Source organism: Arthroderma uncinatum (assembly GCF_011692745.1).
Source record: "Arthroderma uncinatum strain CBS 119779 chromosome Unknown scaffold5, whole genome shotgun sequence".
In the NCBI taxonomy this organism is placed as follows: Eukaryota; Fungi; Ascomycota; class Eurotiomycetes; order Onygenales; family Arthrodermataceae; genus Arthroderma; species Arthroderma uncinatum.
In genome coordinates, this window is record NW_022983867.1 from 1,607,799 (window position 1) to 1,634,124 (window position 26,326).

The 26,326-nt window shown below is 50.4% G+C and overlaps 9 protein-coding genes across 9 annotated transcripts; 4 read left to right on the forward strand and 5 right to left on the reverse strand.

The window, feature by feature from the left end:
* Window positions 1-419: 419 nt before the first annotated feature.
* GIQ15_06869 (uncharacterized protein) lies at window positions 420-1,502 on the forward strand (the record flags this gene model as incomplete). Its single annotated transcript, XM_033554286.1, has 1 exon — window positions 420-1,502. One exon carries the CDS (start codon window positions 420-422, stop codon window positions 1,500-1,502), a length of 1,083 nt encoding a protein of 360 aa, XP_033403801.1.
* Window positions 1,503-2,734: 1,232 nt separating this feature from the next.
* On the reverse strand, window positions 2,735-4,186 carry GIQ15_06870 (uncharacterized protein; the record flags this gene model as incomplete). Its single annotated transcript, XM_033554287.1, has 1 exon — window positions 2,735-4,186. One exon carries the CDS (start codon window positions 4,184-4,186, stop codon window positions 2,735-2,737), a length of 1,452 nt encoding a protein of 483 aa, XP_033403802.1.
* A 1,106-nt stretch (window positions 4,187-5,292) lies between these two features.
* On the forward strand, window positions 5,293-5,910 carry GIQ15_06871 (uncharacterized protein; the record flags this gene model as incomplete). The annotated part of the gene is made up of 1 exon (XM_033554288.1): window positions 5,293-5,910. One exon carries the CDS (start codon window positions 5,293-5,295, stop codon window positions 5,908-5,910), a length of 618 nt encoding a protein of 205 aa, XP_033403803.1.
* Window positions 5,911-6,411: 501 nt separating this feature from the next.
* Window positions 6,412-9,291, reverse strand: GIQ15_06872 (trehalose-phosphatase; the record flags this gene model as incomplete). The annotated part of the gene is made up of 3 exons (XM_033554289.1): window positions 6,412-6,596; window positions 6,667-8,884; window positions 8,941-9,291. 3 exons carry the CDS (start codon window positions 9,289-9,291, stop codon window positions 6,412-6,414), a joined length of 2,754 nt encoding a protein of 917 aa, XP_033403804.1.
* A 238-nt stretch (window positions 9,292-9,529) lies between these two features.
* GIQ15_06873 (uncharacterized protein) lies at window positions 9,530-11,632 on the forward strand (the record flags this gene model as incomplete). Its single annotated transcript, XM_033554290.1, has 2 exons — window positions 9,530-9,592; window positions 9,836-11,632. The coding sequence occupies 2 exons, from the start codon at window positions 9,530-9,532 to the stop codon at window positions 11,630-11,632; spliced, it is 1,860 nt and encodes a 619-aa protein (XP_033403805.1).
* Window positions 11,633-11,840: 208 nt separating this feature from the next.
* Window positions 11,841-12,908, reverse strand: GIQ15_06874 (uncharacterized protein; the record flags this gene model as incomplete). Its single annotated transcript, XM_033554291.1, has 1 exon — window positions 11,841-12,908. One exon carries the CDS (start codon window positions 12,906-12,908, stop codon window positions 11,841-11,843), a length of 1,068 nt encoding a protein of 355 aa, XP_033403806.1.
* A 920-nt stretch (window positions 12,909-13,828) lies between these two features.
* On the reverse strand, window positions 13,829-17,270 carry GIQ15_06875 (ZZ type zinc finger domain-containing protein; the record flags this gene model as incomplete). The annotated part of the gene is made up of 6 exons (XM_033554292.1): window positions 13,829-15,193; window positions 15,252-15,466; window positions 15,528-16,494; window positions 16,616-16,734; window positions 16,802-17,129; window positions 17,187-17,270. The coding sequence occupies 6 exons, from the start codon at window positions 17,268-17,270 to the stop codon at window positions 13,829-13,831; spliced, it is 3,078 nt and encodes a 1,025-aa protein (XP_033403807.1).
* A 743-nt stretch (window positions 17,271-18,013) lies between these two features.
* GIQ15_06876 (extensin) lies at window positions 18,014-20,675 on the reverse strand (the record flags this gene model as incomplete). The annotated part of the gene is made up of 3 exons (XM_033554293.1): window positions 18,014-19,562; window positions 19,621-20,262; window positions 20,644-20,675. 3 exons carry the CDS (start codon window positions 20,673-20,675, stop codon window positions 18,014-18,016), a joined length of 2,223 nt encoding a protein of 740 aa, XP_033403808.1.
* A 607-nt stretch (window positions 20,676-21,282) lies between these two features.
* Window positions 21,283-21,618, forward strand: GIQ15_06877 (uncharacterized protein; the record flags this gene model as incomplete). Its single annotated transcript, XM_033554294.1, has 1 exon — window positions 21,283-21,618. One exon carries the CDS (start codon window positions 21,283-21,285, stop codon window positions 21,616-21,618), a length of 336 nt encoding a protein of 111 aa, XP_033403809.1.
* Between the last annotated feature and the right edge of the window lie 4,708 nt (window positions 21,619-26,326).

The following is a 26,326-nucleotide window of genomic DNA, read 5'->3' on the forward strand; positions in this document are numbered from 1 at the left end:
CACAAGAATATGGCTGTCCTTTCATTTCCTTCACATATGCCAGACTATTCTCTTTACCACGTCCTTCGCTCGCACTTCCAGGTAAACCTCTGTCCTTTCTGCTTTTAGACAGATCATTTAATCAGATTTGAATTAACCCACTGTTATCAGGACAGTTTCCCCCTATCACTATCTCTTTCTGGGTATGCCATTCTCTATAGAGCCTGCAGTTACCTCATTCCGCCTCTCGATTCAGATATTCTGACTGACCTGGAACAGCTCCCGCTATCAGTTCCGCCGTCCCGAGTGACCGTTCCACTGCTCAATTCCACATCTAGCAAGGTAAGCACCGAGGAATCAATTCTGTTCTGCAATCAGAGCCTAATATGAACATTTTAGCCTTGTTTTCTTTTTAGAGCTGCCCAAGAGTCGAGGCCATAATGCCACCAGCAGCGCAAAAGATCGCCCCTATTGAATGGCCCGAAGACTGGCTCACTCTCACCAAGCCGGCTGTGATCCTCTCAGAGAGTACCCTCGTTTGCAAAAGCAAGATGATCCCGCGTGCACTATTTTCAGCACGCAGCTTGAGCCTGGGTCCGTCACTTTCCGTGCTCCCACTGGAGCTATTATTCCTCATATTCTCGTATCTGGATATCTGCTCCTTAAATTTGCTGCGACAGTTGAGCTTTGGCATCAAGAACCTTGTCGATTTCTTCGGGCCCTACTTGATCTTGATCAAGTATGTTCCTGCCACACTGCAAGTACTCGCAGTTACTAGGGTGCTTTGCAAATTCTCCGTTACCGACTTATTCAAAGCTCTGAAGTCTAAATACTGCTTCAGCTGCGGTGATGCCGGCGATCTCCTCTTCATCTCTCTTGCGAAACGATGCTGCCGCTTATGTCTGCGGGCAGGCCATTCTCTCCAGCTTATTTCTCTCGCGGCTGCAAAAGAGTGCTTTGGTTTATCGAGCCAGGCTGTTCGTAACCTGCCGTCTGTCCTGATGACACCAGGAAGATATGGCATCCGCGAGCGTGAATATAAATCTCGAACGTGGATTGTAAGCCTATCGGAAGCTCAAGAGGCTGGTATCCGGCTGCACGGATCCGAACAGGAAATAGAGCGATTCGTGACGCCTTCCTTCACCCGCCAGAATGTCCAATATCTCCTGAAGTACTGGAACTGGGTGACTTTGAATGCTGCCGGTGAAACCTCCGGCCGGCGACCCTACCCGCCAAAGTCACAATCTGAGAAGCCCGAAGTCTCCTATGAGCAGTTTAACTACCGCGTTTCTACCCCGTTTCCTTCCATCAACTTCAATACTGAGACAACAGTGTATCCCCGTCCGTGTAAGGGCTGTGCCCTGGAAATGACTCTGTTCTTCCAAACCTATCCCAGAGACGCAGTCGACTATCCCGAGAAAGAGAGGTTACATCTGAAACGGATACAGACGGCCTGGTGGACGGACGATTTCGAACATCATATTCATGTCTGCGAGGGTATCAAGAAGCTACTTTCGAAATGAGAGCAGGGACTGGGATATAGGAGTGGGCGTCACCTAGCCACCTAAAACTACCCTCGACCTATGAAACAGAGGCAGGGTCATATGAACTGGAGGACGATAAGCAAGAGAGGAAAGGATACTATATTCAAAGTCGGGAGTCCTGAAGCTTAGGGGTTCCCTGCAGTGTCAAGCATAGGGTCAGTTTAGGGACATGAGGGTCCAGATTGAGCTCTGCGCAGGCGTGTCGATACTCCTTTATAATGCTTGCAATCTCTCTCGTGCTGAATGTAGTAGTCGAACTGATGGGTGCATCGGCCGTAGTAGACTGCATTTCTCACTCAGCCGCTACCACGCCACTCGTCATCAACACTTGTGATATATCTCTTGGTTCGCTCAAGTCGCTATTCGTCACCTCCATGAATTGCTGCATCTCGTCAATAGCTAGTTGCCGAACAGCACCAGTTATTCGAGGTCGCGATGGGGTTTTTTCTACCCTTCAACAAGCAGCTAACATATGGCCCTCTATCTCTTAGCCACTCTGCTTTTTCCTTTAGGCTATTCGTCATCTAGACGATCGCCGTCCGAGTTCATTGCATCGTACTCGCTCTCCTCTCCAGAATTCTTGCTCTAGATGGGGTTTTAATAGTCAACTGGGACCAGCTTAGGGTGATTCCCTGCTCCTTATAGTCACTAGAGAGTTGGTAGTCTCCCCCTCTTTTCTCCTATTCACACAGCATCTCTCCACTCATAATTGCTTGTTAGTCCTTTTACCTTACCTGGGAACATCCTTTCTGGACAGTGACGCATGATTCCAGGTGTATTAACCACATGAATACCCCATGTAAATTTAACAGATCTGGGGAATCCCGTTCTCAACTTCACCATTGTGCCTGTTTGTGAGTGAATATAGTTATTCTCCATTATTCCTTTCAATGAACCAAATCTGGGTTGGAAGTTGTTCACGTGACCGGCTTCTCCTGAAACCATCCAACTACAACTACACTGATCGAATTGATGACAACAAACATTTCCTTCAACACTGATAGGATGCAGCAAATGAAGGATAACAATAATTATCGATTCATAACCAGCTAGATTTACCGCGTTCTTTAAGAAATTTTATATGCTTGCCAGAATTTCCCGAAATCAACACTGAAAACGCCTCATGTATAGCAAATGGCATAGAGAGGTATGCTATTCTCCCTGTAAATTAAGAAAGATGCTCAAGTCCAACAGAAGAAAAAGATCCATGTTCATACTCTTACCATGAGATTCCATCCAACAGCCTTCGACCGGGATAGGATCAAGATAGCCAAGCCAAGGGTCATGGATACACCTGCAAAGAGCTGCGCGTACAGATAGTCGCCGCCTCTCAACTCTATCAACGCGCCTGCGATGGATGAGCCGGTCAAAGATGAAAAGCTGACGATGCTCAGTGTCATCCCAAACCTGATGCCGCTTTTCTTCAGATCGGTTGTGAGACTTGATAGGGCAGAGGGGAACAACGCCTGTATACCCGCTGCGAAGAACCCATAAATGATGGAAAAGGCGTATAAGCTGGGTTCTCCCCTCACGCCTATCCACGCAAATAATGCTATTGCTGCGACAACCATGCATGGAACAAGGGCGTTGAACGGACCAGACCTCCAGTCTGAAATATAACACGGTATCAGTCGACCTATTATCCCCACCGCGTTGATTATCAGAATCAGGTTTATGGAGTTGGACTCCGATAAGCCAATCACATTGCGGCTGAAACTGCCGATATAGAAGAAGGCGATGTACAATGCCCAGAAGTTGAGGAACATGCCAATTGCGTACAGTGAGTACGTAGGTTCGCGGAAAGCCTCGAGTTCAAAGAAAGGGCCAGTACGACGGGGCGGGATGCGTTGACGAAGGAAGAAAAAGCCAGGAGCCAATGTTACAGCAGTTATGAGGCCGATGACCCGCATCGTCCATCCGAACCCGATTTTTGGGAGCAGCTGCTGCACAACGACAGGGAAGACCATACCTCCAGTTGCGCTCCCGGATGCAGTGATAGCAATTGCTAGGGACCGACGAGAGGCGAAGTAAGTTGTTAGGAGGGCGACGGTAGGGCAAAAGACGAGACCGCTGCCTATACCCATGCAAATGCCCTGGGCAAGAAAGGTTTGCCAGTACGTTGTGCAAAGAGAAGTCATGAAGATTGCAAAGATGATTATTAGAGCGCCAGTGGACCAGATGGCCTTGAAGTACCCTGCATCTGTCGCTCGACCAGAGAATGTCCCAATGAAGAAAAGAAGAAAAATCTGTGTGCCGCCTATCCAGGAGATATCAGAGGGCGAGCGATGCAAGGCCTCTGTGTAATATGACTGGAAGACCCCGAATCCGTTGATGTACCCCCATGTATTGAAGATTACAAGATGGGCAAGAGCGACTTGGAGCCAGGCCTGGTAGCCGCCATCTGGGGGAGGGCCAGGATCGATGCCGGACTCTCGTGTTCGTACGAGCGAGAGGGTTTTCTCGAGAACGCCGATTTTTTCTATGCGATTGGTAGGTACTTTGGAGATTTGTGAGATATCGTTGGTTTCATGGTCAGAAGATGAGCCAGATGTAGGCTGGGAGCCATTATCTTCTACCTCGGATGAGAGAGGTGTGGCCGCTGGCCCCTTTTCGAGGTCGTGTGCGTCTTTCTCCTCCAAGGAGGAGTCTGCAGCATGTCCCATCGCCCTTGATGAGGTGCTGTCAATACAGATGATATATCGAGGTTGATCGTTCTCATTAACGAGCAGCGGCTTGGGTTATTATCAGTATACCTGCCAACCTGGGACAAGAATTCTGTGATATCTAATGGCGCTTAACAGGAATTCGTACGACACTATCTGAGGGTATAATTATAAGATCGAGGGGTATTTTCAACCACAGATGACGATCCCACGATTGCGCTGTCCAAGATATATATGTTCCTGTTTACCGAAGCCGACAGCTCTGAGAAAGGACGCCCTTCCCTTCCAAAGAAAAAAAAAAAATTAAATAATTAATAATTGTCATCATTGAGTCAGTACCGGGGCGACAGCAGCCTTTTTCTTCTCCAACCCATGGGGTCCGAACATGTTTAACCGACCCACAGTTTCCAACTCCCACGCAAGTCCGGTACCCTTGTCGACGGGAAAAGCCTCAGCAGGTGAGATGTTTGGTTAAGACGACACATCCTTCGGCCCGTTTACTTGGCTGTTGGACGGTGCTCCTACAGAAACAGCGTCTATCACTCGCTCGTTGCCGCCCCGGGAAATAAGATGTACGCCCTTTGAATGATGTCAACGGATCAAACGGCACAGTTGAGAGGCAAACATAGGAGGGGAGAAAAGACACCGACCAGAGCAGAGATCTTAGCACCGAGAGCAGCCATGGCCCAATCGGGTGGAGGCCGCCGGCAAGTTCGAATTTCACGGCCGAAAACCCGTATTTTAAAAAGTGCCACTTACGTACTTTTGTGCTCTTTACTGCACGCTGGGTCTGGTCCATCAGGGTTCGATGTGTGAGAGGGTTTCTCCTCTACAACTTCTATATATATACTGACCCCAGCTTCCAGATCTTCCCCGTGCGATTAGATCTTATCGTCGTGGTAGGGATAGAAAAAAAAACATGGATTTTCCACGTGGGGGTTCTTGGCACGTCTTCTTACAAATCGGGCCGAAGATACGACTTTTGAGAGACCAAGTATTGTATGAGTCGACCGACAGACTCTGAGCGGAAAGATACCGTCGACAACGCTTGAGCCTGTGGCTGAACCCTTCATCAACTGCAAACCCACCTGTTTATGCTGATAACCATGCACCAGAACATCATCTCCGCAGATGGCTGCCCAACACGGCCGAATATAACATCCAAGAACAGTTCATTCACCATCAGACCTGCCCGATCAACGAAGGATATCCAGGCTACAGTCACTTTAATCCAAGCTTACACAATATCGCTCGGGATTGATTTGACATTTCAAGATTTCAGCACTGAGATAGCGTCGTTCCCGGGTAAATATGCCCCTCCTGAGGGGGAGATACTGCTTGCGATCGATGATCAACCAAACGCTGGTGTCGACGGGGATGGAGAGGTGCTAGGTTGTATCTGCATGAGACCATTAATACCCAGGATTTTCTCGTCGAAAGATACGAACACCGTCAGCCAAACCATCACCAGCAGTGAAAAGCGATACTGTGAAATGAAACGATTATATGTCCTTCCCTCTACTCGAGGAATGGGCGTCGGAAAAGCTTTAGTCATGGCCCTCCTTCAAGTAGCGCGGGATAGAGGCTACAATGAAATGAAACTAGATACGCTCCGACATATGCGTGCGCCTATTGAGCTGTATAGGAGTCTGGGATTTACCGATATCGAAAAGTATTATGAGACACCGCTGGACGAGACGGTCTTCCTAGGGCTAGAATTATAGATAAACATATAGAACTGGCTAGCTTGCATTGTTATAACACTCGCGACTTTAGACCTCCCCTCTCCATGTTATTCTAGAATGGTGATATTCTTCTGTTAAAACCAACATCTGGTTCTAGTAGCTATTGTCCAAGATTTCATACTCATCAACATCGACATATCATCCAGTTCATCATACCCACCTAAAAAATAATAGAAGTAACCACAATAGCTAATATAGAAAAAGAAAAAGGCAGTATTGCAGGTGCTAGGCAAAGGTCTAGTAATAATACCATAGAATGGATATTAAAATTAGTAAGGGACGAGGACATACAAACCAGAAATAGGCAAGGAAATGACTTGTAATGGTTAAACGCGTATGACAAAAATATCATGCAAAAGAGCCTCCACCACAATATCTCCAATCACAGCAGTAACAAATGCAGGGATGCAAAGCAGCAAGTAAAACTCCAGAGGAAATATATGATGATGATGCAAATAATTCTGTAGTTCATGCATGCGGTTAAGAGGTTTGGGTGTCATTGAGAACAGAGGCTTTGCTGTTATTTAGCAGAGCAACGGTCGAAATGACATCTGCAGGCTCGAGAAGATGCCAGCTAGCCTGGGTCTGTTTCGAGCTGGCACCAATTGTAACAGAGAAAACGTGATCAAGAGGTAGGTCGGATGATTTTAGAGCGCGGAACATATCTAACCAAGTTAGTTGATGTGAACAGGACGGAGGAAAGCTAGAGAATGAAATGAATTGGGTTGTTCTCACCTTCATCAGTAAAATCATCTCCAAGACAGAGCACGAATTCAGGCTCGTGCCCGTGAACACCCGCATACTCATCAACTAGTCTTGTAGCGATCGCTCCTTTATTAACAAAGGCTGGCCGGACTTCCAAGTTCGCCTTGCCTTCCATGATTTCCACAGGCCATTTAGTCGCTACTACGCGTTCCAATTCGGCCCTACACTCCTTTGCCTGGTGCGCCCCATACTCCGGGTCGACGGGGCGATAATGCCATGTCAATGCCACACGCTTCCGCTCAATAAAGGCACCAGGTGTGCGCTCCGTGTAGTACTGGAATATATCAAGTACCTCGTCCTGCCAGCTCATGTCTGATTTTTCGGCCAGGTTGGCCCATTCCTCGCTTCGAGGCTTGCGAATGAAGCATCCATGTTCTGCACTGAGGCCAAGCTCGGTAATGTGGCCCATCCATTCCTCCAAGAAATTTTGGTCGCGGCCAGAAATGATCCAGACGGCATTTCTTGGGTCGGCGGCGAGGGATTTGAGAGTTCGTAGAACGCGGTCTGAAGGGATGGCCGCCTGTGGATCTTTAACAATAGGCGTTAGGGTGCCGTCATAGTCAAACATGAACAGCCGGCGACGTGCAGAGCGGTATTGAGAAAGAAGTTTGTGTTTATCCAACGCAGGCGTGGTCATGGACTGGTTAAAAGAAGAGAGGTTTGCGAGGAGGCGTTTGAGGTATTCATCGTACCACTGTACAACTGTGTGAGTGGTGACGTGCTCATAGAGGGCTGCTTGTTGCTTTGCCTTGGCCACAGGGGTCATGGTGAGAGCTGCGTTGATAGCAGTGGCGACGCCCGTGAGATCCCACGGGTTGATATGAATGGCGTCCTCGAGGATGCCTGCTGTACCAGAGAATTCGGAGAGGATCAGGGGGCCCTGGTTGGCATGTTGACAGACTACATATTCGAGACTGGTAGTATTCATGCCATCACGTACACTGGTGATTAGACCTACATCCGCAGCTCGGAGGAGGGCGAAGTATTCATGTCTTGGGAGGTACTGAGGGTAGTACTGAACGGGAGAGAAGCTGATCGAGCCGAAGCGCCCATTTATGGATGAGACCAGCTGAGATACCTGACTGGATAGTTTATTATCAGGTTCCACCTTCTCTTCTTCCATGCTTGTTGGGCTGGTAACTTGAATAAGAACCACCTCTCCACGCCACTGTGGATAGCGTTCCAAAAACATCTCAAATGCCATTAACTTCTGTGTCACTCCTCGAACGGAGTCTAATCGATCTCGGCCAACGATTATCTGCTTGTTGGGATATATTTTCTTGATATTGGCAATAGTGTTTTCGATGTTTGGGTCTCCGTATGCTAATTTTCGAACTGCCTGGACGTCGATGCCGATGGGGAAAACGTCAACTGCCACATGGGCCCCGTAAGCATCGATGCCATCATTTGTTGAACTAAAACCTAGGATGCGCGTGCAACAGGAGGTAAAATGGCGAGAATAGGTGACCGATTGGAACCCGACCATGTTCGCGCCAAGGACACCAGTGAGAATGTCCCTTCTTTTGGAAAGACAGCGTAGGAATTCGCTGCTCGGGAAGGGAACATGGAGAAAGAAGCCGATATAGATATTTGGAACCCTTTGGCGGAGGATATTTGGAAGCAATAGTAAATGATAATCATGGATCCAAACGATGTCTCCGGGTTTGTAGGTTTCTAGAATTCGATCCGCAAATAGACTGTTGAGGCGCTGATAGTCCTGCCACCATCGTCGCTCTGAGCGTCCGTCTGTTGGGCCGTGCTGTTTATAATGAAACAGTGGGTATATTTCTCGTTCTGCATAACGGCGCCAGCGACTCTGATCTTTTAGATGTATTTCCTGATCTGGGGATTCGAGTTTATCGCTCAACCAGACAGGTAGTATGTGACCGAATTTGCTCGAAGAGACCTGACTTTCGAGACGAGCACGGTCATCGGCGGTCACACAGATGCCTTCCATGGGCGGCTGCTGTATCTTTTGAGATGAGTTGACGGGGATCGGACCCCACGCCTTGTTAGCCGAGGAGGCAGTCCCATCCTTTAGAAGGTGCTGTGACAGGGAGTCCGCTGGTGGTTGCTGTTCTACCTCACCAGTCCAACCAACAAGAGTATGAGACCAGTGCGACTCAGCGGATGCTAGGATCGCAAACGAGTCGAATAGTGCGGCAGTTCCTGAACGGGGTTTGAGTTCCTATATTCAGGGTCAGCAACATATTCCCATTTTATGGCAAAAATAGACGTTCATACCCATTCTCCCTCGTGCTGTAATTGTAGTTTATAAGGAATACAGAGTGCTGCACTTATTATCCTTCCTGATAAGTTTAAATCCGGGTGGTCGTTAGGCTTGGTGGATGCCACTGGATTTGGTGATGGCGTATCCTTCGATGAGGCTGGTTTCAGGGGGGACATCGGTGTAGGCTGGGCACCAGCTGCGGTTCCAGAATCGACCGGTGCACTCTCCTGCATGCTGTTGGAGCTGCCTGCTATGGGATCTGGGGCTCCACGCTGGGTTATAGACGTCTGCACCGGGACCGGCTGAACTCCTGACGGGATCAGGGTTGGGCCGCCCTGAGTAAGCCCAGGGTGGTGGGAGGCCATTAAACGTAAAGATTAGGAGATGGTATATCCTAACAAGCAGCAGCCTATGCCGAGGGAGTTCAGACGATAGTATATGGTCGGGCGGCTATGGAGAGTAATGGGGAGCAATAGTTGGTCAGACCGCCGGATGAATTTTCTCCAACCCCACGCTTGGTAGAGAACAGCACAATTGACGGAAATAAAGATGGGAGTAATTCAGCGTAGAATAGATCCAAAAGGCTCAGTTATAAAGAAGTTCATGAACTGGGAGAGTCCCGGACTGAGCGCGCGAGGCCAACTAGAAGAAGTGGGCTTTGACAGGGTTTGTGACCGAATGTCAGACTGTCGTCATTCTTGGTGGTTGGCTGGCGAACAGTACCTGTTTTCTCCTCCCCAGTAGGCTAACAACCGTGGAATACAGCGCTCAAGTCTCTCGCAAAGGTCAGCTAGACGTACGCCTCGAGATGCAGTTTAATATATATTTACTTGTTCGTAGTTGTTGCAAGGGAGGTTTGTTCCCGCAAGATAACTTGGAATGCTGACTAAGTGGCGCTGATAAGATAAGAAAACTCGTGACATCAAAAAGTTCGACCTCACGTTCAAACGAAGAGACGAAGAGGAAGAGACGAAGAGGAAGAGACGAAGAGGAAGAGACGAAGAGGAAGAGACGAAGAGAAAGAGACGAAGAGGAAGAGACGAAGAGAAGACGAGAAGAGAAGAAGAGACGAGACGAGAGGAACAGATGTCTGGCTGTCTGTGTTCGGCCTCCGTACGCGGCTCATTGCTGGTTGACAGCCATCTCTTCCAAGCGGCCCGGCCTATCTTCAGCAACAACAGACGCCATCATGCCTCTCCATCACTTGGAAGATATGCGTCCACATCCAACATTAACATAGACAGTCTCTCGGAGACGTTGGAAGACCATAGATTTAGAAACCGTACAGTAGTACGGAGGGTGGTTCAGTCCAAGGCTAGCACACGCCCGCCGATTTGGAAAGGCATACAGGAGACTCCGATTGACCGTCCCCCAGAGGCCCTGGACCGGAAATTCCTCGCCGACGCACACCGAGAATCCCAGAAGTTACAGAAGCTTTCGAAGGACCTGGCGAAACTAAACGGCAGCCAGATAAAGCAGTTCTACCCCAATGCCCTGAAGTCAAGCCTTCAGCCGGCTGACACGCCGCAATCCTCTGCCGCGAAAAAGACCGTCGAGAAACCGATACAGTATAATTGGCTACAGTACGTCGATGAACAACAGTCGATGGATGGCTACCTTCGACTCGGTGACGAGCTTAGGGCGTTTGAACAATACATGTCTGAGATACCGCAGGAGAAAGGCATGACGGAAAGGACAATTCTTGGGGTGGAAAACGTCTTGCGGCAGGTCGAGGATCCCGACCGGCGACTAAGGTTAATTGGATCTCGACACACTGGGATGGCCATACGGCATTCCAATATCGACCTGATGATCCCTATCGACGACCCGGACGGGTTTCCAAATAGCGTCCGGGGACCAAGTGCGACTCGTCCGAAAATCACAACTCTACAAATGGACCGCCTAACGCAAGTAGCCCGCTTGCTTCGCGCAACGGGAGATTATTCCAATGTCACGGTTGATAAGGCGCACATCCCCGTCGTTTCTGCGGAGGACTCTGCTACCGGTCGAAAGGTACGGATACACTGTGGCATTAGACCTCCTTCTAGCCTGGAATACGTCCTAAACTACAAGGCGGAATTCCCTACCTTGCGGCCAATATACATCGCTATCCGCATGATTCTGGAGACAAGGGGTCTGCTAGGCACTGCCCAGCAATCCATCAACCAATATGGACTCACGATGTTGATTGTCGCGGCACTGAAACTAGGAGAGGGTAGATTCGACCGTCTTGATTTGGGAAGGCAATTCCTGCACGTCCTTCTGTTTTACTCGATGACTGATCTCCGCCGTCAAGGCATTTCGGTTGACCCGCCTGAATTGTTCAAGAAGAGGGCCCGTGCTCAAGGTCCAAAGACCGACCAGCCGCCGCATATCCGTGGGCAGTTGAGTATTGGCAAGAAATCAATGAGTCGCGGAAACGAGACCCTATGTCTACAGGATCCGGCGGATTTTATGAACGATCTGGGCATAGAGTGTCTCGCCTTGGCGGAATTACAGCAGGTGTTTAGTGCCGTGGGTACCGATGTCCATCGTAAACTAAAAGCGTGGAACGGAGATGCGGAGACAGGTATTGAGACGGCGCCTGCTGCTCCAGCTGCAGCCACAGATTCAGAGACACCGAGCCTGCTGGGGTTTGCGCTCGGATCGGATTACTACCACCGTTTGGAGGAATTGAGGGATAAGGCTATTTTTGAATTTGAATGATGCTAAATAGAATATCGCATCTCACTTATATAACCATGACTTAGAATATATCTCCAATCATCTGGATAATGTTATACCACATGCCAAAAACACGATCTAATTCCAACACCTAATGTAAATATTGTACAATTCCCACTCTAGGATATTATAATACTAAATGGAGTGTCCCAGTCCGAAAATCAAAACAAATAACCCCCTCTATGGCTGCTTACTCTCTAGCCGCCATCCATTTAGTCAACCACTCCCTCTCCATCTTCTCGCTCGCTGCTCCCTCCAATCCCATACCGACGTCCACACCACCTCGCTCATCGACGGCGAGGCGAACCTCCTCAGCAACCATCCCCTTTACTCCCCCAGAACTGGCAATCAGCTTATCATCCACAGCAAGATACTCCAACCACCGCTGTAGTCTTGGTCGATAGACCTGGTTCGCCAACAATGTCTGCACGAACCCAGGGAACGGCAGATCATGTCTCTTCCTCAGTCCAAACACGACACATGATCTGATGACGTCGTTCGTGCTCAGTTCTGATACGTTTCTCATTTCACCGAGAGAAGACGGGGAAATCAATGCTTGTTCTTTTGCCGGAACTCCCTGGAGAGCAGCCTCCTTGCTGAGGATTCTCTTCCCACGCTCCTTGGCTAGCTGCTTCGGCATGCGGCATGTCATTGGCGTCACGCGGTTGCCGAGCGCCAGGACAACGAACGGTGTCGTTTCCCCACATAGTAGGAGGATGAATGCGAATGGAATCGTGCGGCGGATGTCATAGGCACTGCGCCGGGCGAGTTGAAAGTCGCTTCTCGTCAACGACAGGACATCAGAGGCAGATGGGCCGATCTTATCCGTCCATGGTGATCGTGGGATATAAACCGGTAGACCTAATTCTTTCCGTAATGGGATAGACGCCTTATAATTCGCGTAGACGTTCTTAAGGCCGGTTTTGTAGAAAGCGAAATACGCCTTGCCGAGAGCTAGGTAGTATGTGAATTTCCCGGAGGTCTGGGGGTTGGATTTGGAGGGTAGGTCAATGACCGCGGGGCGTGTGCTGGCGGGAGGGTTGACGGGGGAAGTTATTGAGGGTTCTGCTACGGAGGAGGACACCGTGGAGGCGGAAGAGGGCGGTGATAGCGGCGCGGAGGATGCGGGCTTGGAGTTATAAGAGGGAGGCGGTAGGAGACGAGCGGTACTGGAGCTGAAACCTCTGCTTGTCGAGTATAGGCACTGAAGCCCTACTGCTTGAGTCGAGGAGTGCCTGAATGTGAATGACGCCGCCATGTTGCTGCTTCTCGGAAGCGTCGATATCATCGTATCGAGGAGGCAGCCAGCACGGGGTGAAAGGAATGAACTAAGAGAGAAAGAAATGATAGACGCGAGATGGATGGGAGGCGGATAACGAGATAAAAAGAATTATATGTCCCAAAAAGAGAAACTCTTGAAGCCGAAGAACTTTATTTTTAGAGTGGATCCTTGCCAAGCTTTTCCGCTCCGTGCTGCTTACTTAATCTCAACCTCCACTAGGAAGGAGCGAGTTAAAAACAACGATTTATATCAAGTCCAAAAACCACAAGAGCCCCAAGTTATAATTCCTTTCATTCAATAGCGTCAAGAAGATACAAATCAAGAAACACACTCAACGCAGAGAAGAGAAGCGATGTAAGCATTTTTTGTGTTGTTTTGTGTTGTTTTTGGCTTGAGTGGTTGGAAATTAGTCGAGTCAATGTTCAGAATGTGTAACAGCGTCGAGCTGTGGCGTTGACGTGAGAGGCCGCATCGGAGAGGTGGGTAGGCGCAGTGGTATGGGCAAGGTAAGACCAGTCACCTAGGGAGTTATGCTTTGCGTCCGCGTCCCTCTGCGTTGGATGAGTTCTCCCTAAAAGGCAAGGCAAAAGGCAAAAAGTAGAAGACAAAATTATTAAGAAACGATCCGAACCCCCATTATCCAGAAGAAAAAAAAATGAAAAAAGAACCAATTGAATACATAAAGGAACATAAGAAAAGAGAGACCAAAGGGAAACCATCGACTGCGATGTGATGATGAAGTTGTCAAGGAGGGAAGAGGCCCGAAAGAGAAATACAAAAACAAAAAAACAGACAATTTCAAATTTCCCTTCCTAGCGCGGCAGAACACCAACTACTCCGTCCTGCCTCCGTCATCCCCATATCATAGCGTTGTAACGATTATTCAATTGGGTAAATTACTTCTTCTCCGTCGATGCCTTCGAGGCTTCAGCAAACTCCTCATCACTTGCATCGAGAATGTCGTATTCCTCATCGGTCAGGAAACCATCGTCTGCGTCAGTATTGCTCTCGTTGTCGAGGGTGAGGCTCTCTACATCCTCAGTCAAGTCGATAACCTCGACTCCATCATCCTCGTTGGTAGCGACAGATTCTGGAGCTTCGACAGTGGTTGAGCTTGACTCATGCACGCTTGAGACTGGAGATTCCTTGTCGAGGGTTGGGAAGACCATCTCTGCATTCCTCTCCGTAAACGGAGCTGGGATATCGGTAACGTTGATGTCACACCACAATTTATGGCCAAAGGCCACTCCGTCACCAGCCTTGAGACGCCAGTACGAAATTGCCCTTCCACGACGTGTGGGGGCCTTCATATGGACGGTAAATTCTGCCTTCTGGCCGGGGTAGACTGGCTCAGACAGATGCTGACTCTCCATGGCACTGACTAGGCTGTTCAAGCTGATTGCATGGGAGGTGTCAACATTGAACATGGCGTCGCCACCGACGAAGCGGGCGCTGGTGCCGGCGGGCCATGCACTGGGGCCGGGGTTGTGCAGGGTCCAGGTCTTGGTGAAGAGGGCGTCGGGTGCGAATGGGTGGCCGTCAGGAATAGTGTCGTTGATGAAACGAGTGTGAAGGCCGAATGGGTTCAGGCCAGAAGTAGTGGCCTTGTGTGGCTCTTCAGCGGGAACCGGGGAAGAGATAACAGACTCATATTCTGAGGTGGGCTGGTCAACGACTTCTTTCTCTTCCACGACCTCCTGTTTACCGTAGGCGATCTCCTTGACTTGGAAAAGATCCTCATGATTGCTGTCGTTGAGTGTCATTGGAGGGTGGACTTGTGTGGCGGCATTGCTGATCAACGGGGACACGGTCTCGGTAGCGGTCGACTTGACGCTGCCAACCCTGGTCTCGGGGCCATCCCTGTCGCCCATTTTCTCAAACACCTCACCTCTGTCGTTCTCGCCATATGCCGAAACAGAGACATGTTTGACGGGAGACTTGAACTTCAACAACGGATGGGTGCGGTTATGCATGTTGTTAGGGTGTGCCTCGCAGGTCTCGCAGAAGTCCGTGTCGTGGCATACGACACACTTGTAGCGGACTCCGGCGACGTACTCGCGGCCCATCTTGGATTGGCAGAGAGCGCCGTCACAGTACACACCAGTATGGACTTCTGGGTGGACCATGCGAGGGCGTGGGAGAGGCGCAGACAATGCAGCAAAGCGGTGGCTAGGGTGAGTATACTCGACGTCACCGACACACTTGCTGCAAACATCCCAGTTGGGACAGTCGAGACACTTGTGGCGAGTACCAATGATGATCTATATCGAATGTTAGAGAAAGGGACGAGAAAGATGAAGTGGAGAGCCGGAAACGTACACAGTCACAAACATCACAGATGGCACCATGGACGATATTTCCGCCTGCGTGGCAATAGTACTTTCTAACTTCCGCCGCCTGCTCACTGCCGTTGTCCTCAATGAGGGAGAAGGAGTGCGCTGGGTTATGATGTTTGCGGTTGTTGATCTGACAACCGAAACAGACATCAAAGTCGTGGCAGACATCGCACTGAACCATGTTGGAGACATGATAGGCTGTAAGATAACAGTTAGCAATTGTAAAAGTCAGGGAGCAGGGAGGTAATTCGAGACATACCCTCGACGCAGACATTGCAGGTACGTTCGGCAACGGGCTCAGGAGCTGGAACCTCGAGCTTTGGTTCGACTGGCTGCTCATCATTCCAAGTCCCGACCGGCTCAGGCTCAGCCTTGTCAACACTGGGTGGCTGAACATATTTGGGTCCTACAATCTCGGTAGTGCTGTTGACAACCATGCCGTCGATGATGGAGCGCTTGATAAGCCAATGGGTGCCACCTGGGCACAAGACGCCGTTGTCAACACACTCCTGGCACAAATCGTAGTCGCCATCCTCGCAGATGCTACAGTGGTAGTGCTCATTTGGAATGGAAGCATTGCAGTGGTTGCAGTCGATCAGGATGGCACAGCTGTAGGTGGCGGTGGAGGTGTTTGCCGGCAAGGTCGGAGGGCTAGGGAATGCACGGCGGCGAGGACGTCCGTTCAACGGGGTGAACAAGTCGCAGCGTTCCGGCTTCTGAGCCTGGTGGGCGCGAAGAGCAGCGTATTGAGATGTGGGCACGCTGGGGGCAGCCTGGCCCAGGACGGTTTCCAAATAACTGCCGCGGGGGTTCTGGAAAAGATTCTCCATCTTCTCTGACTCAAGCTCGGTCTCTTCGGGAGTATGCTCTGGGGACTCGGAAGACTCTTGGGGGTTTTCCTGTGCTTCGACGGCTTCTTCGGCCTGCTCGGGCTCCTCAGTGCTTTCGTGCTTCTGTTCCGGCTGAATGCGGTCAACCTGGATACGCAGCTTGAGCTTGGCCTTAGCAGCTCGGTACAGTTGTTTGTAGACGGGCGGGTGGTCGCTATCGAGTATGAGGTATCTGCCAGCACTGTCAGAGTATCGTTGCAGGACAATGTTGGTCTCGGGTGAGATGTTAAGAAGTTGGCGGATCTGGGAGGGAAGAGAGAAAGTGTTAGCACGATGGCGATGCCGCTCGACTATGACGGTGGTGGTGACGATGTTCCACGGATAGGACAGGGATGACTAAACATGCCCATCTGGGACATGGCGGTGAAGCCTACCGAACGGCGACGCAGCAACAAGCGAGGGAGAGAGAAAAGGCAGCGAGAAGAAGAAGCTAGACTATGGGAAAGTTATTACTTACTCGCTGAGGGAAAGCGAGGGCTCCGAGGTCTCTCAGTGGGATCTTGAAGCGTCTGTTCTCTCCATCAAAGGCGATCTTGACGGTGATGAGGGTGTCCGGGTCGACCGGACCGTTCTGAGCTGGAGGCATAACGTTTGGCGGAGGACTGGCAGCCGGCTGCACCGAGGTAGGATACAGCTCAGGCACAGAGACTGTCCTTGATGCTGAGGATGGGTTCGAGGTGGTAGGCTGAGGCGAGGTGGTGAGAAGCTGACCGCTCAAGAGCAGCGAGATAAGCAGCACGCCCCAACACCTGTCCTGTCGGTGTCAGTCGATAGAGGATGATGTTGATGTTGATGGTGATGCTGTCGATGATGCTGTATATGAAGAGGATGGTCTTATACTCCGTATACAGAGATAAAGAGAGAGAGAAGAAGAGAGAAGTAGAAGTAGAAGTAAGAAGAGAAGAAGACGAAGCGTCACGCAAGCCTGTATCGGGGGCCTGTTCTGCCGGCGTATGGTAACGGAAAGGTGGCTGCGGGGAAGTGGTGTATCGCTGTCATGGCGTTACGAGATATACACTCTAGTCTACTTTGGGCATGGTGGCGAGCGGGCGGTGGAGACGGCCCTCGGCAGTGCGGAGAACCGTCGACCATAGAAGTACTTCTGGCCACATAGTAACTTGTATGGGCGAAGAGGTACTCCTATGACGAAGGGGCTGCTGCCTACTCCGCTCTCTTACATCACTCGCCTGACGCTTATATCTCGCCCCTATCTTTTATATCTATGCTATACCGGTATATCCCATCTAGATATACGGTGTATACGGCGTAAAACTGTAGGTGACCGACGGTATACGCCATGTCCTACGTATCCTGCTGCCTGTTGTGCTTTAATTCACTTGTTCACGCTTAGTAATACGCTTCCATGTCACATACAAGGTTGCATAAGTAGCTTTAGTACAGGGTTTAGTAAAGTGCCATCGAGAAAGGGAGCTCAAAGAGTAAGATACACGCTGGAACGACGACAAAAGACACAGAGAGTACGGCCTATGAAAAAAAGATGGTGGAAGATATGGAACAGTCCCAGCTTAGACGTACGTAGGCGGACGCAACACAGGGAGGTATCGAGGAGGAAAACGAGAACAGAAGCAGTTGCCTGCATGCTAAGCATTCCAAGTAGAGAGAAACAGGATAGAGATAACTATGTGAGACATATAGCGAGTAGATGGGGAGGAAAGAGGACAAGAAAGGGGGAAGAGAAAAGACAGACCGAGCGAAGGAAGACGCTAAGATGCAGGGAAAAGAGCAAATCTACCTAATAATGGAAAGAAAGAGAAATAAACAGGATAGGGATACGCCATGGCCAAGAGGAAAGAGAGAAAATGGATAAAGAGAAATAGATAAGAAAAAGGAGATGTCAATAGTAGACGTGTCCGTTTTGCTGCACCGGGGGGGGATAGTAGTACGTCGTTGGCCCGGGGGGTGTCATCATCCCTCCGATACCGACCACGCCCTGGCCCTGAGACTGAGGCTGCGGAGGCTGACCCTGACCCGGACCTCCACCTACGCTTGCTCCCGAGCTCGAGCCTGGAGCAGTAACCTGCGATGCGTCGTAGTAGTACACCGTCCCGTTCGACTCGTGTGCCACCGTCCCTGGCCCTGCTGGTGGTGCCGGTCCCGGTCCCGGTCCCGCAGGCGTATACGGATACTCTGTGCCGGAAGCTGGGGGTGCATACATCGGGCTGGCCTGGTATGGCTGGCCGTAGTATGCCTGTTGTCCTGGCTGTGGTTGCTGCTGGTAAGGGACTGGCTGGAAGGGAGCAGCGTGGATGGCGCGCTCGGGGATCTGGGAGAGTGGCGTGGCTGATGTCGGCGGAGGGTGGGACATGTGGCGCATGTGCGAGTACATCGGCATCTGCATCTGTTGCATCTGCATGGCCATGGGGACCTGCATGGCCATAGGCATAGGCATGGCCATCGGCAGGGTCATGTCCGGCGTAGGTGCGTAGCCGTTCATCGGCATCTGATGGGGCTGGTGTGGTACCTGGTGGTGGAAGGGCTGGTCCGGTTGCTGCTGAGGCTGCTGGGTGAACTGGTATGCGGCCGCCGATGCTGCAGGCGACTCGATATCTGCTACCGATACGGTCTTCTGCGGGCGTGGCTGGTGCATGGGGATGGATGGGTGAGGGCGGTTTTCTCGGTATGGTGGGATCTGCGGTGGGAAGTATGGTGCGGTCGATACCGGTGCCGGGACACTGGTTGGCTGCTGTTGCTGCTGCTGGACCTGGACTTGCATGGGCAGCGTAGGCGTGGCCTGTGGAGGGAGGCGGACAACCGGTCTTGAATCCGTGACGACTGGCCTGGCCATCGGTATCGTCGATCCCAGGGGCGGGGTGGCACCATTGACACTGACGTCTCTGCCCATTGATGAACGGCGAGACATGCTCATGCTAAGGCTGACGCTGGGTGTATGCGTTGGTGCATGGCTGTAGGCGCTGCCGGAGTATACGCTAGCTCGCCTGGAGTAGAAGCCACCGCCTCCACCGCCTCCTCCCCGGCCCCTACCTCGGTACGAAGCCTGTTGGTTCGGTCGTAGAGCTCGTGGGATGAAGATGAACGACCGTTCGGTGGACGGGAATATATATCGGGGAGCCTGGCCTGGTAGCGAGATCCGGACGGGTTTATCACGACGTAGCGGAGGGCGATGCTGCGGGAGACGGGTGTGTTGCTTTTTGGGGACGGCGGAGAAGGGGATAGGCGATTGCATGCCCGGGAGGAAGACGATGACGGGGACATTGCCTATGAGGATGGTGTTTGAGAAGGACCTGTTCGGTGGTGAGGAGCGAGGGGCCGTGGGGACCGGCTTCGAGGGATAGTTGGTGTTTTGGGGCGGGCGGTAGGGCTGGTTGACGGAGTCGTGGAGGTCGTGTCGCCAGGGAGCATGGGTTATATCCGGCTGGGGTTTCCTGCAGCATCGTCAGCATAGGTAAAGTATAGCAAATGGTCAATGACAGATGTACTCACCTCGAGACATTGCTATCGACGATAAGACCGTGTGGCTTGCTCTTTATCTGTTTGCCCCCTCGTCCATTGCCGTTGCCATTTCCAGACCGGTTATCATGTAGGAAGAAACCTCCCCTTGTCGGCACGAAGGACGGATCACTGTTTCTTTTCTGGATGTACTCCTCGTGCTCCCGTCGTTTTCGCTCTGCAAACGTCTCCCTCTGTCCGCCTCCGTTCCCTCCACCGGCACCGCTACCACTGCTGGGAGAGTCCGCTATCTGGTCGAAGTGTATCTCCTCTGCCTCCTGTGTCGACTCCGCCGCCTCCTTCGATCCGTTCATCATGGTCTCCGTGTCCGAAACCCGCGCATTGAACAAGGCCTTCCCCTCGCCACCTCCACCGTCCTTCCCTCTATCTCGAGCTGACCGTGCTCTGCCCTCCCGGCCCGCCCGCACCGACCGCTCATTATCCAACGCATGCTTTTCACCGTCGTTCTCCGTTATCTCGCTGCAGCCGTCACCGTCCCTGTCGGCCTCGTCTCCGTCATCCTCGTCGTGGGACTGGGAGCTGGCCGTGCCTTCGCTGAGGGAATCGTCATCCACGACGGCCGGGAAGCTATCCTCTTCGCCCTCGTCGTCGACCGTGCGGCGGCTGGCACCGATCCTGCGGCGATGATGTGGTGCCATCTATCAAACGGCGTCAGCTTCTCTCTCTCTCTCTCTCTCTCTCTCTCCTAGGGATGGAATATGTAGATGTAGATGTAGATGTTGGTGCGTGTTGGGAGTATGATGGATGTAGGCAGCAGAGTAGCACAGCCGTCGAAAGTATATATATATGGCCAAACGCAAGGCAGAGAAGTCTCAAAGTCACTGCCCATTCACTCGCCCACCGGCCGGGTCGTGATCTGGACAACTACCCTACCTGGCGGGGCGAATATGGTTATAACAGCAGAACCCAAACAAACAGCCGGCGCCAGGAAACGAGGGTGCAGGGCCGACGAACCTGAATCAATCTGATCGCTCGTATGCGGCAGAAGCGTGGAACACAGCAAGCAGCGAGTGTCTGCTGTCCAGCATCGGGATGGATTTGTGATGGGCGATGGGTGAACTTTTTTTTTTCCTCCCCGTTTATTTAGCCCGTCCTGATGCCCGAAGAAGGTTGGAGGTTGAGGCCAAACGGCGCAAACACTTTTCGTAGGGATGCTAGGATCAGCGTGGCTAGCGCGTCACACACGACAGACGGGATGAAGAGATAGAAAAGATAGAAAAGATATAAGAAGATATAAGGAGGTATAAGAGACTCCTGTCTCGTTCATGTCTTGTCTTGCTGCTTAGTCATCGATAATGCCCAAGATGAAGACGAGAAGACGAGGATGAAGCCATGAAGATGAAGATGACGAAGCCAGAAGATACCATGATGAAGACGAATATGGCGGAGAAGACGCCATGAAGAAGATGAATATGGACAGAGACTATGGCACGATACCATCTACACAACCATGGCTCCCCCAGCAGCGGACCATGGCATCAGAAGATGGAAGAGACGGAAGAGATGGAAGAGATGACGTCGAGATGACCAGCAAGCATATATAATATCTGCCTCTGCGGGTTCTGTGATGAAAAGATATACCATCCATCTACCATACACACCTGTCATCTCCATCTCAATAGCCGATATACCAAGATGGTCTCCTTTCCTATTCGGATCCCCCCTGACCGGCCGATAGAAGGAGGACAGGAACAGCGTCCATTCCCTCGCCGCGCACCCTACTTCGAACTACCAGACCGCGAGCCGAGTCCTGAGATACCACCACTGACTCAACGGGGTGTCGGATCAGTTAGATCAATCCAAGTCGGCCAGCAGAGAATGCGCATCGCCACCTGGTACACGCCTCCACCGCCATGGAAGCCGGATGTCCGTCATGAAAACCGTGTCGAGGAGAGAGACGAAGAAGATAGGAAGAAATGTTCGGTCTGGGGCGCAGTTCGTGCTTTCATGGCCAAGTTACTTGCTTTCTGAGGCTGTCGTTCTTGTCTAGTTAGTCATTAGCTAGACAACAATATACAGCTTTCTCTTCTTCTCTCTTTTCTACCAATATCTCTACTCCGTATTTACGGGAATATTGCTGGCGGGATCTCTACACTAACCCAAACCACTCCACGGCCAGTCAGATCACTCGGCATAGCCAGACTCCATATTACGTCTATTAACTGAGATGAATGTCTAGCATCAGATACTACGTCCTGCGTCACTGTCGCGCCTTAGCGTTATATCACCTAGTGCCTATATACCCGTCTAGTCCTCTAATAGTATCTATACAGCACAACGCCTATGCCTCTCATTTTATGCAAGATGAACTTTTATATCTTCATTTCTATTCATCTCTGCCCAAGTAGACCATGACTAAGGCGAGGAGTCTATGTCGACATATTCCTGGAAGTTTGGTTGATCGTTACCATGGATTCCTCTACCACCGTCACGGCTTCCATCAGCATGTAATGATGTTTATATCATGCTTATATCATTCTAACGGCAGGAACAGGTGTGGTCCCAGACATAAAAGGACGTCCTCAGCCCTGATACAACTTGGTTTCCTTCACTTCTCTGATATCATCTTGGTACTTTCTTAAAGATATATCAATTATACTTGTATATAATTATCATCATGACTCGCTCCTACCGAGTCGTCACTGCGGACAAGGAGATTATTTATCCCTCTCCAATGCGGGCGAAGGGAATCAACATTCCCTTCATCTTAGAGAATATCTTCCTTTCCTCGCCCAAAACTCCCTGTACCATTTACTCTCTTCCTCCGCGTCCATCTTCCGCACCACCCTGCATTCCACCTCCTACTCCCTCTCCTGGCACGGTCACATCTTGTGCCGTAGGGGTGGGGAACGGGAATCCTTCATCCCCTGGCCTATTGATGCGGCCATCCTCAGTGCCTCTCCCTCCCAGCCAGGGGCCATCTGGCATATCTCCAGCCCCTACTCCTGGTCCTCCGTCACTCATGCCGCCAACGCCTATCATATCGCGGCTGGATACACCAGACCTCTCCCCTTCCATGTCATTGCCGCCACTTTTTTAGACCTCTACGACAGGGATGCATAGAAGGGGAGTGACGAGGAGAGGGATTGGAAGCATTTCTGCGTTGGACAGTTGACCATTTGGCCAGGGTGGGAAAAGGGGTAAAAAAATATAGAAGACTCAGGGGCCACAGATGTAAGCTCTCCGATATTAGTTGTTATCTAGAAGCCAAGTTTTATTTCCTATACTAACATTTTTTAGTTATTGCCATCTATTTGGCCCTCTCTTGGTGGTCTTGGTCTTATGTTCCAAGCACCACGTCTCCTTGTCAAGGGGAGAAAAGTAGGTTCTTCCTCCTTTATGCATCACTTCGGAAGTCAAACGGAATACGACTAATATAATTTTTCTCAAGAGATTACACCCTTCACGGCGGCGGCGGCGGCAGCACCAGCGTCATCAACATGCCGCACGTTCACAAGAGTGCAACAACAACAGCACAACAACAGCACAACAACAGTACAACAATAGCACAACAACAGCACAACAACAGCACAACAACAGCGCAGCAACAGCGCAGCAACAGCACAACAACAGTACAACAATAGCACAACAACAGCACAACAACAGCACAACAACAGCGCAGCAACAGCGCAGCAACAGCGCAGCAACAGCGCAGCAACAGCGCAGCAACAGCGCAGCAACAGCGCAGCAACAGCGCAGCAACAGCGCAGCAACAGCGCAGCAACACTGTGTCCTGGATGAACCATTCCCCATGAGAAAACTGGCGAGTCAAGGATTTGAAACGACGAGTGGCTACACCCCTTTTCTAGCTACTTTTTTTTTGTTTCCTTCGTATAAATACTTTTATCAACCTGCATATATATTACGGCGTTCTTCTGTTTGTACCCGCCGTGCCGTTCTGATGTCTCAGCGCCGACTCGATAATGCATATCTGACTCTCTGTGTTTGTCAACTATCTTCGTGGTTACCTTAGACTATACCCCAGTGAAATACGGCTGTATGTATGTATCCGAGAAATATCAAGTGAAAGTTCATTAATGCACACTTGTCAAGGAACAGTAGCATATCTTGTTTCTATTCCTGGCTAGCTGTCTGTGACTGTAGGCTGTCCTCGCCTTTGCTTATCACTCCGGCCATTCACCCATAATTTTGAGCATGGGAGCCCTCAGCATCCAAGCAGCTTCCGAGTCTCCTTCGAAATATAGCAGAGCACAATCCGGACTCAGGGAGTCTATCCTCTATTTTCGTACTTAATATTATATACACGCTGGACTCGCTAACAGCAGAAGTTAAGATAGAAGGATTAGCCATCATTGAAGAAGGGTACCCTATAGATAGTGATATCTCACATAGCCCCTGCTCAGGTGTAAGTTTGATTATCTTCATTACAACTTCCATTCCTCGTTATCTATTTATCCCTAGCGACTTCTCCAGTGACCTTGGGGCTTTTTGAGCCGATATACCTATACCACGACCACTTGAATCTTGCATCTTATCAATATACCACAATGGAACGTTGGGCTCTGCGTGTAGGTAGTAGGAGGCTAGCGCTTCATTTAACAGTTCAATCCTGTTCGTCGGGGTGAAAGCCTCCCTTGCCTTTTGGATATCACCAGCGACAGACTCGCGCATGCCGATATCTCCTGCGTATTGCTCTTTAGAGCAAATATACCCAGCAAAATGTCGCCGGATAACATCAGCAAAATCTAAGCCGGTATATCCCCTTTGCTGCAAGGCCTTCGTTTGTAGCTCATCTGCATGGTTCCGCTCTTCTCGGTTGATGCCAGGTAGTATTTGTTCCACCTTGGACCACCACCACTTCAAATGATCCGGGATCTCGCATTCTACCTCTAATTCTTCAAGGTAATAATCCCTCCTAGACCATGCCGAGCCAGCTGGGGGTAGTGACTTCGATTCTCGAGCACCTCGATACGCGGCCATCAGCAAATCAAGCTGTGCCCCCATCTCTGAATACTCGTCTTGGATCTCTCTCTTTTCTGCATCGCTCAGGTATCTACAATGAGAACGAGACATATAAGGACGATGACGATGGCTACAACAAGTGTGAACCATGCCTAGAGCATCAAAAATTTCCGCGCGTAGAGCCTCCTCAAAGTGCAACTCGGCTTCATCACCCTGGAGACAACAGAACTTTATCCAATAGAAGGGTAAAAGGTTCGTGTATCCATCATCGTTATACCCGCTGCGACCAGCAAAATGTAACGGTAAACACCCATTCGAAGAGCAAAAGCAAACACACTGGTCTGCCTCTAGTGGTGACAACAAATTGGCTAAGTACTCAACCAACCTCAATTTATGGAGTGACACAGTCTTCGCGCAGGCTATACCCTTAGAAAATGTTCTCGCTATACCAAATAGTATATTGCCAAAGCCAGCTTTAGTGTAGAACGTTGGTGAAGCGCCCATTTTGAGAAAGAAGACGTTCATGGCTCCGGAGTCAAAGGGACATATGCCATGCCAGTCATAATTAGAAATATTTTCAAGGGGAGACATGCCACGCGTAGCTCCCCCGTCTATATCACAAAATCCGGCCAGGAAAAGATCATAGTAACCCTCAAACATCATTATGAAAGGAAACTGGTTATAACCTCTAGCGTATATAGGGGCTGAGAGACTATATATCGAGCCGGGCGGACCGGGGTATAAATATGGAGGCACGGGAACGGACCTGTCCACGAGTAGGCTATATACCATGTTGGCTTTGGCATCTAGGGTTTTCTGCTCAAGGAGGCCGAAACAGCCCTGTTCCTCTACCGACAGGTATTCGAAAGCTAGTTGGGTCAACTGTTCCCATCGTCGCTTCAAAGCGTGGATAAGTATCGTGCGAGCATTGGAACTCATGATAGTACCCACAAATACACATGCTTCTCTGGAATCTCTAAATAGAGGAACCGGGAAAGTGCACAGTATTTCTAACGATTCAATGTCCTCTTTCCAGGCTGCTAATCCAATTGTAGGGGCGATACTGTGAGTCCAGATGGTAGATAGAAGCCGTAAGCCATCGGGCCAGCCGAGAGCAAGGTCGAGGGCGTTGACAGGTATCATACCAAAAGCATCCACTTCTATATTGACAGTGTCGATTAATTGCTGCAAAGCGTCAATATTTCTACCAAGTATGGCTTGTGACAAGTTGCCTTCAAAAAAGTCTAGCTAGACATATCAGCATCTGATGACAGAGAGCTTTCGAGGGAAATAGTTAATGGGGGCTGGGCTTACATTTTGATATCCATGGCTCTCGTCGCAACATGTCCAATGCCGAGCACTTCATATCTGCATACCCAGGATGGAAGGAAGAGGAGATTGGGTATTCAATGATGTGTTCACGATCAGGAGAACAAATTCGGAATAGGCGATCGAGGAACGAGAACTGTTTTAGTTCGTCATGTTTCAGCCCTACGACTTGTCGAGCATCATCTGCTGCGGTGTGGTACTTCCTAGTAGGAATCAGTACGTGTGACCTAGAGTTACTTGAGTATGACAACTTACGCATCATGAGAATAAGCACCAGGGTTTAATGGAGTAGGGTAAATTCTTCTAGTCGCCTCTGGATCCACGCCAGCGCTTTCGGCCAGCTGTAGCAGCAAGTCAACCTCGTCAGCGACCTCATGGTACACTGGTGCAAGGCTACTAGTTAGGGATATGACAGCCTAAGTTTCAT